The 12,696-nt window shown below is 26.1% G+C and overlaps 2 protein-coding genes across 2 annotated transcripts; both read left to right on the top strand.

The window, feature by feature from the left end:
• Positions 1-580: 580 nt before the first annotated feature.
• LOC122271144 (cuticle protein 14-like) lies at positions 581-3,365 on the top strand. Its single transcript, XM_043051392.2, has 3 exons — positions 581-848; positions 1,573-1,623; positions 2,835-3,365. The coding sequence occupies exons 1-3, from the start codon at positions 837-839 to the stop codon at positions 3,309-3,311; spliced, it is 540 nt and encodes a 179-aa protein (XP_042907326.1). The 5' UTR covers positions 581-836; the 3' UTR covers positions 3,312-3,365.
• Positions 3,366-6,388: 3,023 nt separating this feature from the next.
• On the top strand, positions 6,389-10,401 carry LOC122271145 (cuticle protein 14-like). The gene is made up of 4 exons (XM_043051393.2): positions 6,389-6,701; positions 6,813-7,732; positions 8,600-8,650; positions 9,866-10,401. The coding sequence occupies exons 2-4, from the start codon at positions 7,721-7,723 to the stop codon at positions 10,340-10,342; spliced, it is 540 nt and encodes a 179-aa protein (XP_042907327.1). The 5' UTR covers positions 6,389-6,701; positions 6,813-7,720; the 3' UTR covers positions 10,343-10,401.
• The last annotated feature ends 2,295 nt before the right edge of the window (positions 10,402-12,696 follow it).

The raw sequence follows: 12,696 nt of genomic DNA, 5'->3' as shown, positions 1-12,696 counted from the left end.
ACAAGCTTAAAAATTTTTTCATTGTTTAAAAATTACAAGTTTCGCAGAAAAATTTTTTAAATAAATTTCTGTCCTACCATAATGTTTGAATGTTGCTCATTTTTTCAGTTTGAAACTTGAAATTAGAGTAATTTTATTGAAAAACGTTATAGTTGAAATGCATATTGTGTGTAACGTGTTTGTGAAATTGAATTTTGTGAAATTAATTTTGGAAGTTTACCATTTAAAACCACTTTAACGTTTTACTAAATTCATACTTTTTTAACGCATTTAAAAATCTACGAAATACGTCTGTTATTTTAAAAAAATAAGATTTTGTAACTAAGGGAGCAATTTATGTATGATGAATTGATATATAAATGTTTTTCTTATTCCTTTATATTTTTGCCGAAACAGTGAAGAAAACTATTTTTATTTTTAAATATTTAATAAAATTTTTATTTGTATAAAATATTACATAATATCCTTTTCTGTGTAGAATTGTTTTTTTGGTATTCTATGAGAGAAATTAATTTAAATTTTACTAAATTTCATATTTTAACATTTCAGGTGAAAATTGATTACATAGTATGATAAGTGAGGAATTTAGAAGAAATGCTTGTCAATAAATGGTTCATTATTGTATTACAAAACTTGTAAAGAAATTAGAGTTATTTTTAAAGACTGTAACGTTCCAGAAAACAACATGAAGATCAAGTTCAACAGAATAATTGAAGCATTAAAAATATTTGAATTCTTGTCAAACAGGCATTAATATGTTTTTCCACAACTATATAAATGACTCGAAGAAAAGATTTTGAGCATAGATCTTTCATCGGTCTTTAAGACAGTACAATATGATTTCCCAGGTAAGAACTTTGTTCATTGTTTAAAAACATATGATCCATTTTATACTTTATTTTTATTTCGTTAACTTTCAAAGGTTTCAATATGAACTTTAATCATTTTTGACTTGTTTTTCGATAGTTAATAAGAAAATTTAAAAATTGTAAAAACACATCTAGTATAAATGTTTATGTGTTTTAGGCATACGTACATCTACAAATTTTTCATAAAATACATATAAGTGTTTTCAAAACTTTTTGTTTTAAAATATTAAGGAAGTAATTAGAGAAATTAATGCTGAATAAATATGATATAGACAGGTGAGAAAAATTTGAGGGCATTTATTATGAGATATTTTTTTAAAAGATGTTCTTCGCTTAGATTCATTTGATGCTAAAAATTTCTTCCTTGATGAAAATAGTAAGAAAAAAGTAGAAGATATAATATTCGGAAAATATTATCAGTTATTTGAAATAAATTTATTTACTCTCAGTACGCAATTGTAAATAAATATAAATACAGGATGTATAAGCAATATAAGTAGCAAAAAGTAAACATAAGTGGCGTTATCTAAGAAAGTTATCTGTTATCTGAGATTTTATATAAAAAATTTATGTATAAAAATCATGTGAAATACATACTTTTTCCAAAATAACACTTTTGTATAGTATTACACAAAAAAAATTATTTAATATTCCTTAATATAGCATTGCAAGCGTGGTATAATTTCTCTTTGATTTTTTACAGGTTGTTATCTTGTCTGCTATAGTTCTTGTTGCTTTTGCACACCCTCCTGTGGTAATATATAAATGTTTTTATCAATATTTCTCAGTATTTTTTGAATAAATAATAAAAGCAATAAATAAATGGTCCTTGGCATTTTGGTAATAATCAACTCATAGTTGATGTAATTTTGGAAGGTGTATCAATTTAGTTTAGTTTTTCTATGCGGTTATTTTATCTAAAATTTTAAATTAATTATGAAGATATACCTATGTATTTAAACTTTGGTTTTTGAATAATATCTAAACACTAGAATAAAAAACATGTAAAATGCAATTTATTTCATTATATTTTTAAATTATGCTTATTATAATGTAATGTCGATGACAGAAAATTTGATTTATGAAGTTACTGATCAGTTGAAATTACTCTTCAGTGAACAAATTTAGCTCTGTCATTTCAATTTAGAAAATAAATTAAATATAAATTACTATATAGTTTAATGTTGTTATTTAAATAAAAGGAAAAAAAACATTGAACTAAAGGAATATTAATATAAAACTAATTGAAGATAGATTCTGCCAATTCCAATGTAAGCTTCATTAAAAAAACCCTGAGTGAAACGAATATTTATCACTTTAGTGAGGAATTCTTTTCAGTAATTATTTCATTCTCATCAACAAAAGAAATCAAATATCGTCACGAATGTTGTAAAATATTATAAATTAGACAAAATAGAAATTATTGAATATAACTAAAATTAAGATGAAATACTTGGTTATATTTCTTAAAATGTAATGAAATGTGATCTTAATAAAGAATAAATTAAGAACACAGCATTTTATGAAAATATAAACAAAGAAAATTATCATTTATTTTAATTGATTGAAAATGTTGATAAATGGAGTGATTTTTAAAAGTTTTGAAAAAATTAAGAAACACCTTATTACTAAAGGATTGAATTAAGAAAATTCTTTACCTGAGATTTTCGTAATTGATTTCTTTTTGTTTCGCTAATTATATCCAAATCTATCAAGTTCTGATATAATGCATGGGAGATTAACATACTTTTTAAAATGCCATATTATGCAATTTTAAAAAATGTAATTTTTTCATGAAGTTTAAATTAATTTTAATGGATTTGAGCATTTTAATGAATATAATTGCTTTAAGATTAATTTTGTTATATGTTCTAGGAATGTTATGACGTAAAAGCTACACTTATGAGTTTTATCAGATATAATTATTAGTTTTTAAAGCTAATTACATTTTAACTTTATTTATAGGACCATGGTCATCATGCACCAAAGCCTTACAAGTTTGGATACAGCGTCAAAGACAAACATGGTGAACAACACAGAGAAGAATCCGGAACTGGTGGTCATGTGACAGGAAGCTACGGATTTACAGACGATCGTGGTATCCACAGACAGGTCAACTACGTAGCTGATCACGGTGGCTTCAGAGCTCAAGTAAAGACCAACGAACCAGGAACTGCCAACCAGAATCCAGCTGCCGTTCACATTCACTCATCAGCCCCTGCTCATGGCCATCTCTATGGAGGATATGCTGGATATGGTCATGTTGCTCAAGGACATGGTTATGCTGGAAATGCTGGATTAGGCTACGGGTATGGTGGTTATGGTGGCCTTGGATACAATGGCCTTGGATATAATGGCCTTGGTTATGGTGCAGGATATGGTGGATATGGATTAGCAAGTGCATTATTAGGCACTCTTCCTTATGCCAGATATGGTTATTAAGTCAACAATTTGTGTAAATAAATAGGAATAAAATTAAAATTTTTATTTGTAAAATGGTTGCTCTTTTATGTTTGGATGTATCTGACAAAGTTTACTATAAACTCTATAAGAAGTTAAATAATCTTCATGAAATATAAGAGTAAATTAAAAATGTTATTCATCGTTCTATTAATATCTAATAATATACAAATATTCTAAGGATACTCTGGCACATTTTTTTCAGTTATTTGAAGATGATAGCAAATTAGTAAAACTTTATGATTTAAATTTTCTATCCTATTTTAATTTAGAGTTTGAATAGATTTTTGTTAACAAAAATATTTTTCCAAATTTAAATCTGTCACAAAATAATTTCAAGGCAGGTCTAGAATATTTTTTGATTATTTATGCCTCTTTTCCAGCCACATGTTTTTTAAAACCATGTTTATGTACATTATCATAACACTGAAACAATTTGAAAAGTAACGAAATTTTTTCCTTTGCTCTAAAAGAAAGGTCTATCATCTTGATTTGGTTATTTGGGCCTCTTTTTCCAGCCACATGTGTTTTAAAAATAATGTTTATATACATTATCATAACACTGAAACAATTTAAAAAATAACGAAAAATAGCGAAAAATGCCGATATTAGGATCAATTTCAAGTGATGAACCATTATTTTGACCAGTTAATGAACGATATTTGGATGAATGTACGAACTGTAGATTTCTTAGTATTTAGTATAAAATTAAAATAAATAAATAGTAGAAATAAATAAATAAATAGTTGAAATTATATATATTAGCTATCCAGCACATAACAAGAAAGATGGTTTCAATAGAAACTGCATTAATAATAACTGTTTTCAAATTTTATTTTTGTAGCATACATTAATCATTCGTTATTGAATGAATATATTGAAATTATATAACTAGTTTTTAAAGAAAATGAAAACATCTTGCCCCGCACGTGACATTAAAAAATTTAAGTATTTTTAAAACACCGAATCGCAAAATTTCAGGATCAAATTAATGTAAAAATTATATATTACAGTATAATTTTACAGAACATAATTTTTGATGCATCGTAATTTTTACTGTAATAAATAATGTAGAATCATTGAATCACACTGATTAATTAAATATTAGTGTAAAAATTACGATGTAAAATTTTACGATAATATAGATTTTACGGATGATGTACCCAGGGTGTTAGAACTTCTTGCTGTAATTTGATCAAGAATTCTTTACTCTGTGAAAAAAGGTCGATTTTTCGAAAGGGTGGTGAAAAGGCCTGTTTATGTTATGGCCATATTTAGCATCATATTTTCAAAAACTTCAAAATCTAGTGCTCCTTTCTTTCATACTTCATTCTTCCAAAATAGATAAATGCGTTTTTATATGCATATATAATTTGACACAATTGTCTTTTTTCATTTAAATTCATATTCAAGGACATATTTTTCAAAGAATTGACAAAAAACCTAAATTTAATGTTTTAGAGAAATTTAACAAGTGATAATGACTTATAATAGTAAATAGAATATTCAGTTAATAAAAACCCGTTCAAGATTTTTGGGTCACAGATAAATCTGTTCGACGTTGAATATTTATACTGGTACCTCAAACTAAAATAATGTGTTAATTTACTGCAATCTTAATAAAACATTACGATGGAAATATTTCCATTCAAATGAAATCATGAAAATTAATCATTTTTAAGATTTCCTATTTGCGATAATAATATACACTGCATAATGACTACTACGAATTCGTTCAAAGCTTTTCAATATTTCTTACAAGACCAGTGATAAAAAGTACAGTTTTAAAGGGATTTTTTTCCAAANGAATTCGTTCAAAGCTTTTCAATATTTCTGACAAGACCAGTGATAAAAAGTACAGTTTTAAAAGGATTTTTTCCCTAAAAGACTATAAGGGAGATGAAGCTTTCTAAAAAAAGAATCTTAAGAGCTCTTTGCAATTATTATGAATTCCCCCCCCCAAAAAAAAATCATTTATTAAGCATAATTTTGTCCAGCAATAAATAACTAGCCTCATAATAAGCAGTTAAAGTTAACAATTCATTAACTTGATGTTTANTCTTTGCAATTATTATGAATTCCCCCCCCCAAAAAAAAATCATTTATTAAGCATAATTTTGTCCAGCAATAAATAACTAGCCTCATAATAAGCAGTTATTGTTAACAATTCATTAACTTGATGTTTAAATTTAATTTTATTAATAAAATACGCAAACAGAACCTAATTTTAACCTAATAAGTACATTCGAGACAGTAATTTTCGTAATAATTTAATGTTAGACCACATAATTATCAATTTATATTTAAGAACTAAACTGAATTATGTCCAACCATTCAAAAAATTTTATTATAGTAATATGATATATTAGTGAATAAAACTAAAGTACAATTAGAAACAGATAATTTATTTTTAAAGGAACAAAAGGAAACACTTAAGAGTGAATACAAAAGTTGGCTATTCTGAGATAAGTTTAGCGAATACTTATTTAGCCAATCTCTTGTCTTAATTTATTTGATTTTATTCCTCACAAACACTCAAAATTGCTAAATTAATTACGAAATATTGTTAAAAGGTCATATTTTAAATAAATATTTACTTAACAAATGCAATTTTAAATTAAAATCCTTATACTTGATATATAATTGGAGCTGAACAATTTAAGTAACCTGGAAAAATAATTAACTTATTTATTTTTAAAGAAACAGACAAAAACAAACATTTAGAAGCGAATTCTAACAACTCAAGGTCGTTTATATACTGCATATATAAGTAAATAAATGTAATTCATTATAAATAAATGAGTATTTACATCATATAAGCGAGGTCCACTTCCAGGCTGCCAGTTATATCTTCTGCAACTTATTACCCATTTCTTTNAAGGTCGTTTATATACTGCATATATAAGTAAATAAATGTAATTCATTATAAATAAATGAGTATTTACCTCATAGAAGCGAGTTCCACTTCTAGGCTGCCAGTTATATCTTCTGCAATTAATTACCCATTTCTTCTCTCTTTCGAGATTTGATGGAAATCCTTACGTTAGAAATCCTTTGTTTTTGTGAAACTGTTTGCCCAATTCATCACTGTGCAGTTATTTTAAGTGTCGAAATGTGCTTCAAGCTCTCACGTTAATGTTAACTCCGCGTACCTAGCAAGCTGTTTGCTCCATAATGGCGGTCAGTTCAGCTCCCGCTGAAGTACAAGTACCCAATTAAAACACATTTTTTTAAAAAAGACTGCCAAATTTTTTTTCCAATCTTCTATAGCTATAGACGTCGTTTTGAATTGAGTAAAATGATTTACAAACGTAACAAATAAATTGTTTTGAGTGTGAAAAAGACTAATTTATTAAGAGGCAGATATAAAAGGTTCCTTTATTAAAAATATAGCTCTTGCAATGCATTTTGCTAAATTGTTTACTAAATTCACCATTATATTATTAACTTAAACATTAAATTGTTTGTTATGTTTTCTTTTAGAAAGACTCTGAATTTTGTTGGTATTTCTGGAAACTGCTGACGAAACAACTGGCAGAAAACAAAATGATACAACCCGATATTACAGGAGAATCCCATAAATTATTTCACTGTTTAAAAATTATAGGTTTTGTAGAGAAAATTCATAAAATAAATTTCTGTACTCTCAATAATCACTGAATACTTCATTCTTTCACTTAGAAAACATGAAATTAGAGAAATTTTACTGGAAAACATTGTAGATGAAATGCATATTTTGTGTAAAACGTTTCGAGATGAATTTTGTGACAGTAGTTTTTGAAGAGAAAACCATTTTATCGTTTTGCAAATTTGACATTTTTAACACATTTAAAAATCTACGAAATATGCCTAGTTTCTTTTAAAAAATGTGATTTTGTAACTAAGGGTGCAATTTATGTAATAAATTGACTTATTAGTTTTTTTTAATTCTCTTATGTTTTTGGAATCGGTGAAGAAAACTGTTTTTGTTTTTTAACATTCAAATCAATTTTTGTTTGTATAAAATATTACAACATATCTTTTTCTATTATGAACTATATTTTTTTCGCATTCCATGAAGAAATTTGATATAAGTGTTACTGAATTTCTTATTTTAAGATTCTTAGTGAAAATTAATTACATTAGTATAAGTAAGGAATTATAAAAAAAATGCTTGTCAATGAATGGTTCATTATTGTATTACAAAACTTGTAAAAAAATTAGAGTTATTTTTAACGGCTGTAACGTTCCAGAAAACAACATGAAGAACAAGTTCAACAGAATAATTGAAGCATTAAAATGATTTGAATTCTTGTCAAACAGGCATTAATATGTTTTTCCACAACTATATAAATGACTCGAAGAAAAGATTTTGAGCATAGATCTTTCATCGGTCTTTAAGACAGTACAATATGATTTCCCAGGTAAGAACTTTGTTCATTGTTTAAAAACATATGATCCATTTTATACTTTATTTCTATTTCGTTAACTTTCAAAAGGTTTCAGTATGAACGTTTTATCATTTTTGATTGTTTTTCGATAGTAATTTCTACTTGCAATGCATTTAAATACCATTTCAATTAAATTAAAAAAATTAAATTTAGATATTTACTTTGTATTGTCATTTTCAAAAAAACTTATTTGTCATAAAATTTGTAAACTTTGAACTTTTGCTGAACTTTTATTGTGTGCATGTATTTATTGTGTAAGAAAATTTAAAAATGGCAAAACCACTTCTAGTATAAATGTTTGCATGCTTTAGTTATACGTATATCTACAAATTTTAGATAAAATACATATAAGTGGTTTCAAAAATTTTTTTCTCAAAAATATCAAGGAAGTAATTAGAGAAATTAATGCTCAATTAATATGACATAGACAGGAGAGAAAAATTTCAGGGCATTTATTATGAGATATTTTTTTAAAAGATGCTCTTCGCTAAGATTCATTTGATGCTAAAAATTTCTTCTATGATAAAAATAGTTAAAAAAAGTATAAGATATAATATTTGGCAAATAGTAACAGATATTTTTGATAAATTTATTCCCTCGCAATATGCCTTTGCAAATAAATATAAATGCAAGATGTATATGTAATATAAGTAGCAAAAGGTAAATATAAGTAATGCTATCTAAATACAAGATGATGTATAATAAATATCGCCCAAAATCATGTACAATACATACTTTATCCAAAATAACACCGCTGTTTACGTACTACGCAAAAAAATTATTTAATATTCCTTAATATAGCATTGCAATTAGGTATAATTTTTCTTTGATTTTTTACAGGTTGTTATCTTATCTGCTATAATTCTTGTTGCTTTTGCACACCCTCCTGTGGTAATATGTACATGTTTTTATCAATATTTCACAGTATTTTGTTGAATAAATAACAAAAGCAATAAATAAATTGTCTTTGGTATTTTGGTAATAATCTACTCATAGTTTATGTTATTTTGAAAGTTGTATCAATTTATTTTTGTTTTTCTTTGCGATTATTTTATCTGAAACTTTAAATTAATTATAAAGATATACCTATGCTTTTAAACTTTGTTTTTTGAATAATATCAATACTCTAGAATAAAAAATATTTAAAATGAAATCTATTTCATTATATTTTTAAAATATGCTTATTATAATATAATGTCGATGACAGAAAATTTCATTGATGTTAGCAGTTATCATTTAACTCGTCAGTGAACAAATTTTTCTCTGACATTTCGTTTTATAAAATAAGTTAAGTATAAATTACTATACTGTTTCATATTGTTATTTATATCAAAAAGGGAAGCACTGAGCTAAATGAAAATTAATATAAACTAATTGAAATTAAATTTTACCGATTCCAATGTAAGCTTCATAGAAATAAAAAATTTAAGTGAAACCAACATTTATCAATTGAAACTTTAGTGAGGAATTTTTCTACGTAATTATCTCATTCTCATCAACAAAACAAATCAAGTATTGTCACGAATGTAGTCGAATATTACTAACTAAACAAAATAGAAATTATTAAAAATAACTAAAATTAAGATGAAATACGGGGTTATACTTCTTAAATTTTAATGAAATCTGATCTTAATAAGGAATAAATTAAGAACACAACATTTTATGAAAATATAAAAAAAGCAAATGATCCTTTATTTCAATTGCTTGAAAATTTTAATAAATTGAATGATTCACGAAAGTTTTGCTCAAATCATGATAAATATTTAACCACCTTACCAATTACTTAAAGATTGAATTTAGAAAATTCTTTGCCTGAAATTTTCGTTATTGATTGCTTTTTGTTTCGCTAAGTTTATCCAAATCTATCAAGTTTTGAGATAAAACTTGGGAGATTTACATACTTTTTAAAATGTTATAAAATGCAATTTTTTTTATGAAGTATCAATTAATTTTAATGGATTTGAGCATTTTAATGATTATAATTGCTTTTAGAATAAATTTTTTTATATGTTCTAAGAATTTTAGGACGTGAAAGTTACACTTATGCGTTTTGTCAGATATAATTATTAGTTTTTAAAACCAATTGCATTTTAACTTTATTTATAGGACCATGGTCATCATGCACCAAAGCCTTACAAGTTTGGTTACAGCATCAAAGACAAACATGGTGAACAACACAGAGAAGAATCCGGAACTGGTGGTCATGTGACAGGAAGCTACGGATTTACAGACGATCGTGGTATCCACAGACAGGTCAACTACGTAGCTGATCACGGTGGCTTCAGAGCTCAAGTCAAGACCAACGAACCAGGAACTGCCAACCAGAATCCAGCTGCCGTTCACATTCACTCATCAGCTCCCGCTCATGGCCATCTCTATGGAGGATATGCTGGATATGGTCATGTTGCTGAAGGACATGGTTATGCTGGAAATGCTGGATTAGGCTACGGGTATGGTGGTTATGGTGGCCTTGGATACAATGGCCTTGGATATAATGGCCTTGGATATGGTGCAGGATATGGTGGATATGGATTAGCAAGTGCATTATTAGGCACTCTTCCTTATGCCAGATATGGTTATTAAGTCAACAATTTGTGTAAATAAATAGGAAATAAAATTATTATTATTTTTTTTTTGTAAAACGGTTGCTCTTTTATGTTTGAGATCTATCTGACACAGTTTATTGTAAACTCTTTTAGAAGTTAAATAACCTTCATAAAATCTTAGAGTAAATTAGAAATGTTATTCATCGGTCTATTAATATCTCATAATATACAAGTATTCCATAGATAGTTTTTCACATTGCAAAATATTAAAAATTTATGATTTAAATTATCCCTCCTTTTTTAATTTAGAGTTCGAATAAATTTTTGGAAACGAAAATATTTTTTCGAATTTAAATCTTCTACAAAATAATTTTATGATAGGTCTAGCATCTTTTTTGGGTANTAATATACAAGTATTCCAAGGATAGTTTTTCACATTGCAAAATATTAAAAATTTATGATTTAAATCATCCCTCCTTTTTTAATTTAGAGTTCGAATAAATTTTTGGAAACGAAAATATTTTTTCGAATTTAAATCTTCTACAAAATAATTTTATGATAGGTCTAGCATCTTTTTTGGGTATTTATACCTCTCCTTCCAGCCACATGTGTTTTAAAAATTATGATTATGTACATTATCATAACACTGAAACAATTTGAAAAATAACGAACATTTTTTTTCTTTGCTCTGAAAGAAAGGTCTAGCATCTTTATTTGGTTATTTGTGCCTCTTTCTTCAGTCACATGTGTTTTAAAAATTATGTTTATGTACATTATCATAACACTGAAGCAATCAAAATGTAGAGAAAACAAGGGAAAAATTGAAGAACAATGAAGAAAGGGGAAAAAATAGAAAAATAATAATAAAAATAACAAAAAACTGGAAAAAAAGACAAAAAAATTTAAAAATTCCGGAAAATGAAAGTCCCGAAATATATATATATACTAGCTGACCCGGCAAACGNGCTCTTTTATGTTTGAGATCTATCTGACACAGTTTATTGTAAACTCTTTTAGAAGTTAAATAATCTTCATAAAATCTTAGAGTAAATTAGAAATGTTATTCATCGGTCTATTAATATCTCATAATATACAAGTATTCCAAGGATAGTTTTTCACATTGCAAAATATTAAAAATTTATGATTTAAATTATCCCTCCTTTTTTAATTTAGAGTTCGAATAAAGTTTTGGAAACGAAAATATTTTTTCGAATTTAAATATTCTACAAAATAATTTTATGATAGGTCTGGCATCTTTTTTGGGTATATATACCTCTCCTTCCAGCCACATGTGCTTTAAAAATTATGATTATGTACATTATCATAACACTGAAACAATTTGAAAAATAACGAACATTTTTTTATTTGCTCTGAAAGAAAGGTCTAACATCTTTATTTTATCATTTATGCCTCTTTCTTCAGTCACATGTGTTTTAAAAATTATGTTTATGTACATTATCATAACACTGAAGCAATCAAAATGTAGAGAAAACAAGAGAAAAATTGCAGAACAATGAAGAAAGGGGAAAAAAGAGAAAAAAAATAATAAAAATAACAAAAAACTGGAAAAAAAGACAAAAAAATTTAAAAATTCCGGAAAATGAAAGTCCCGAAATATATATATAAATATATAAATATAATATTTTCCGACACTAAGAGATATGACAATTAACCGTTAAAGATTCAAATAAACTGAATTTATAGTAGTTTTTAAAAAATTTATTTTTGGAGAGTGTCAACAGTGGGACAAACAATGCTTGTCTGAAATAGTCAGGGCTTACACTGAAATATTTGAATTTCAAGGGCTTTGGCATCAATTTCAAGGTATGAACCTTTATTTTGAAAAGTTAAGGAACTACATTTTGATGAAATTACGAACTGAAGATTCCTTACTATTTAGTATAATATGAAGAAAAAAAATTTGTTTCAAAAATAAATAAATAAACAGTAGAAATTATATATATTAGCTATCCAGCACATAACAAGAAATATGGATTTTTCTCAATAGAAACTGCATAAATTATAACTGCTTACAAATTTTATTTTTGCAACATATATTTATCATTCATTATTGAATGAATAAATTGAAATTATGTAACTAGTTTTTAATGAGAATGAATACATCTTGCCCCGCTCGTGACATTAAAAAATTTAAATATTTTTAAAACACCGAATTGTAAATCTTCAGGATCAAATTAATGCAAAAATTAAAGGCACTCAGAGTGCCGGCAAACTTTTTACAGTATAATTTTAAAGAACAAAAATTTTGATGCATCGTAATTATTACTGTAATAAATGATGTAAAATCATTGAATCACACTAATTAATTAAATATCAGTGTAAGAATTAGTATGCAAAATTTTACGATAATATGGATTTTACGGATGATGT

This window comes from Parasteatoda tepidariorum, chromosome 2, assembly GCF_043381705.1.
Source record: "Parasteatoda tepidariorum isolate YZ-2023 chromosome 2, CAS_Ptep_4.0, whole genome shotgun sequence".
NCBI classification, from domain to species: Eukaryota; Metazoa; Arthropoda; class Arachnida; order Araneae; family Theridiidae; genus Parasteatoda; species Parasteatoda tepidariorum.
Note: the sequence above shows the minus strand (reverse complement) of the source record. Positions and strands in the feature narration are given on the sequence as shown.

Bases quoted from the DNA above. Each gene is read 5' to 3' on its own strand.
- LOC122271144 (XM_043051392.2), top strand. The intron at 1,624-2,834 runs GTAATATATAAA...CTTTATTTATAG, and splicing joins CTTTTGCACACCCTCCTGTG to GACCATGGTCATCATGCACC.
- LOC122271145 (XM_043051393.2), top strand. The intron at 8,651-9,865 runs GTAATATGTACA...CTTTATTTATAG, and splicing joins CTTTTGCACACCCTCCTGTG to GACCATGGTCATCATGCACC.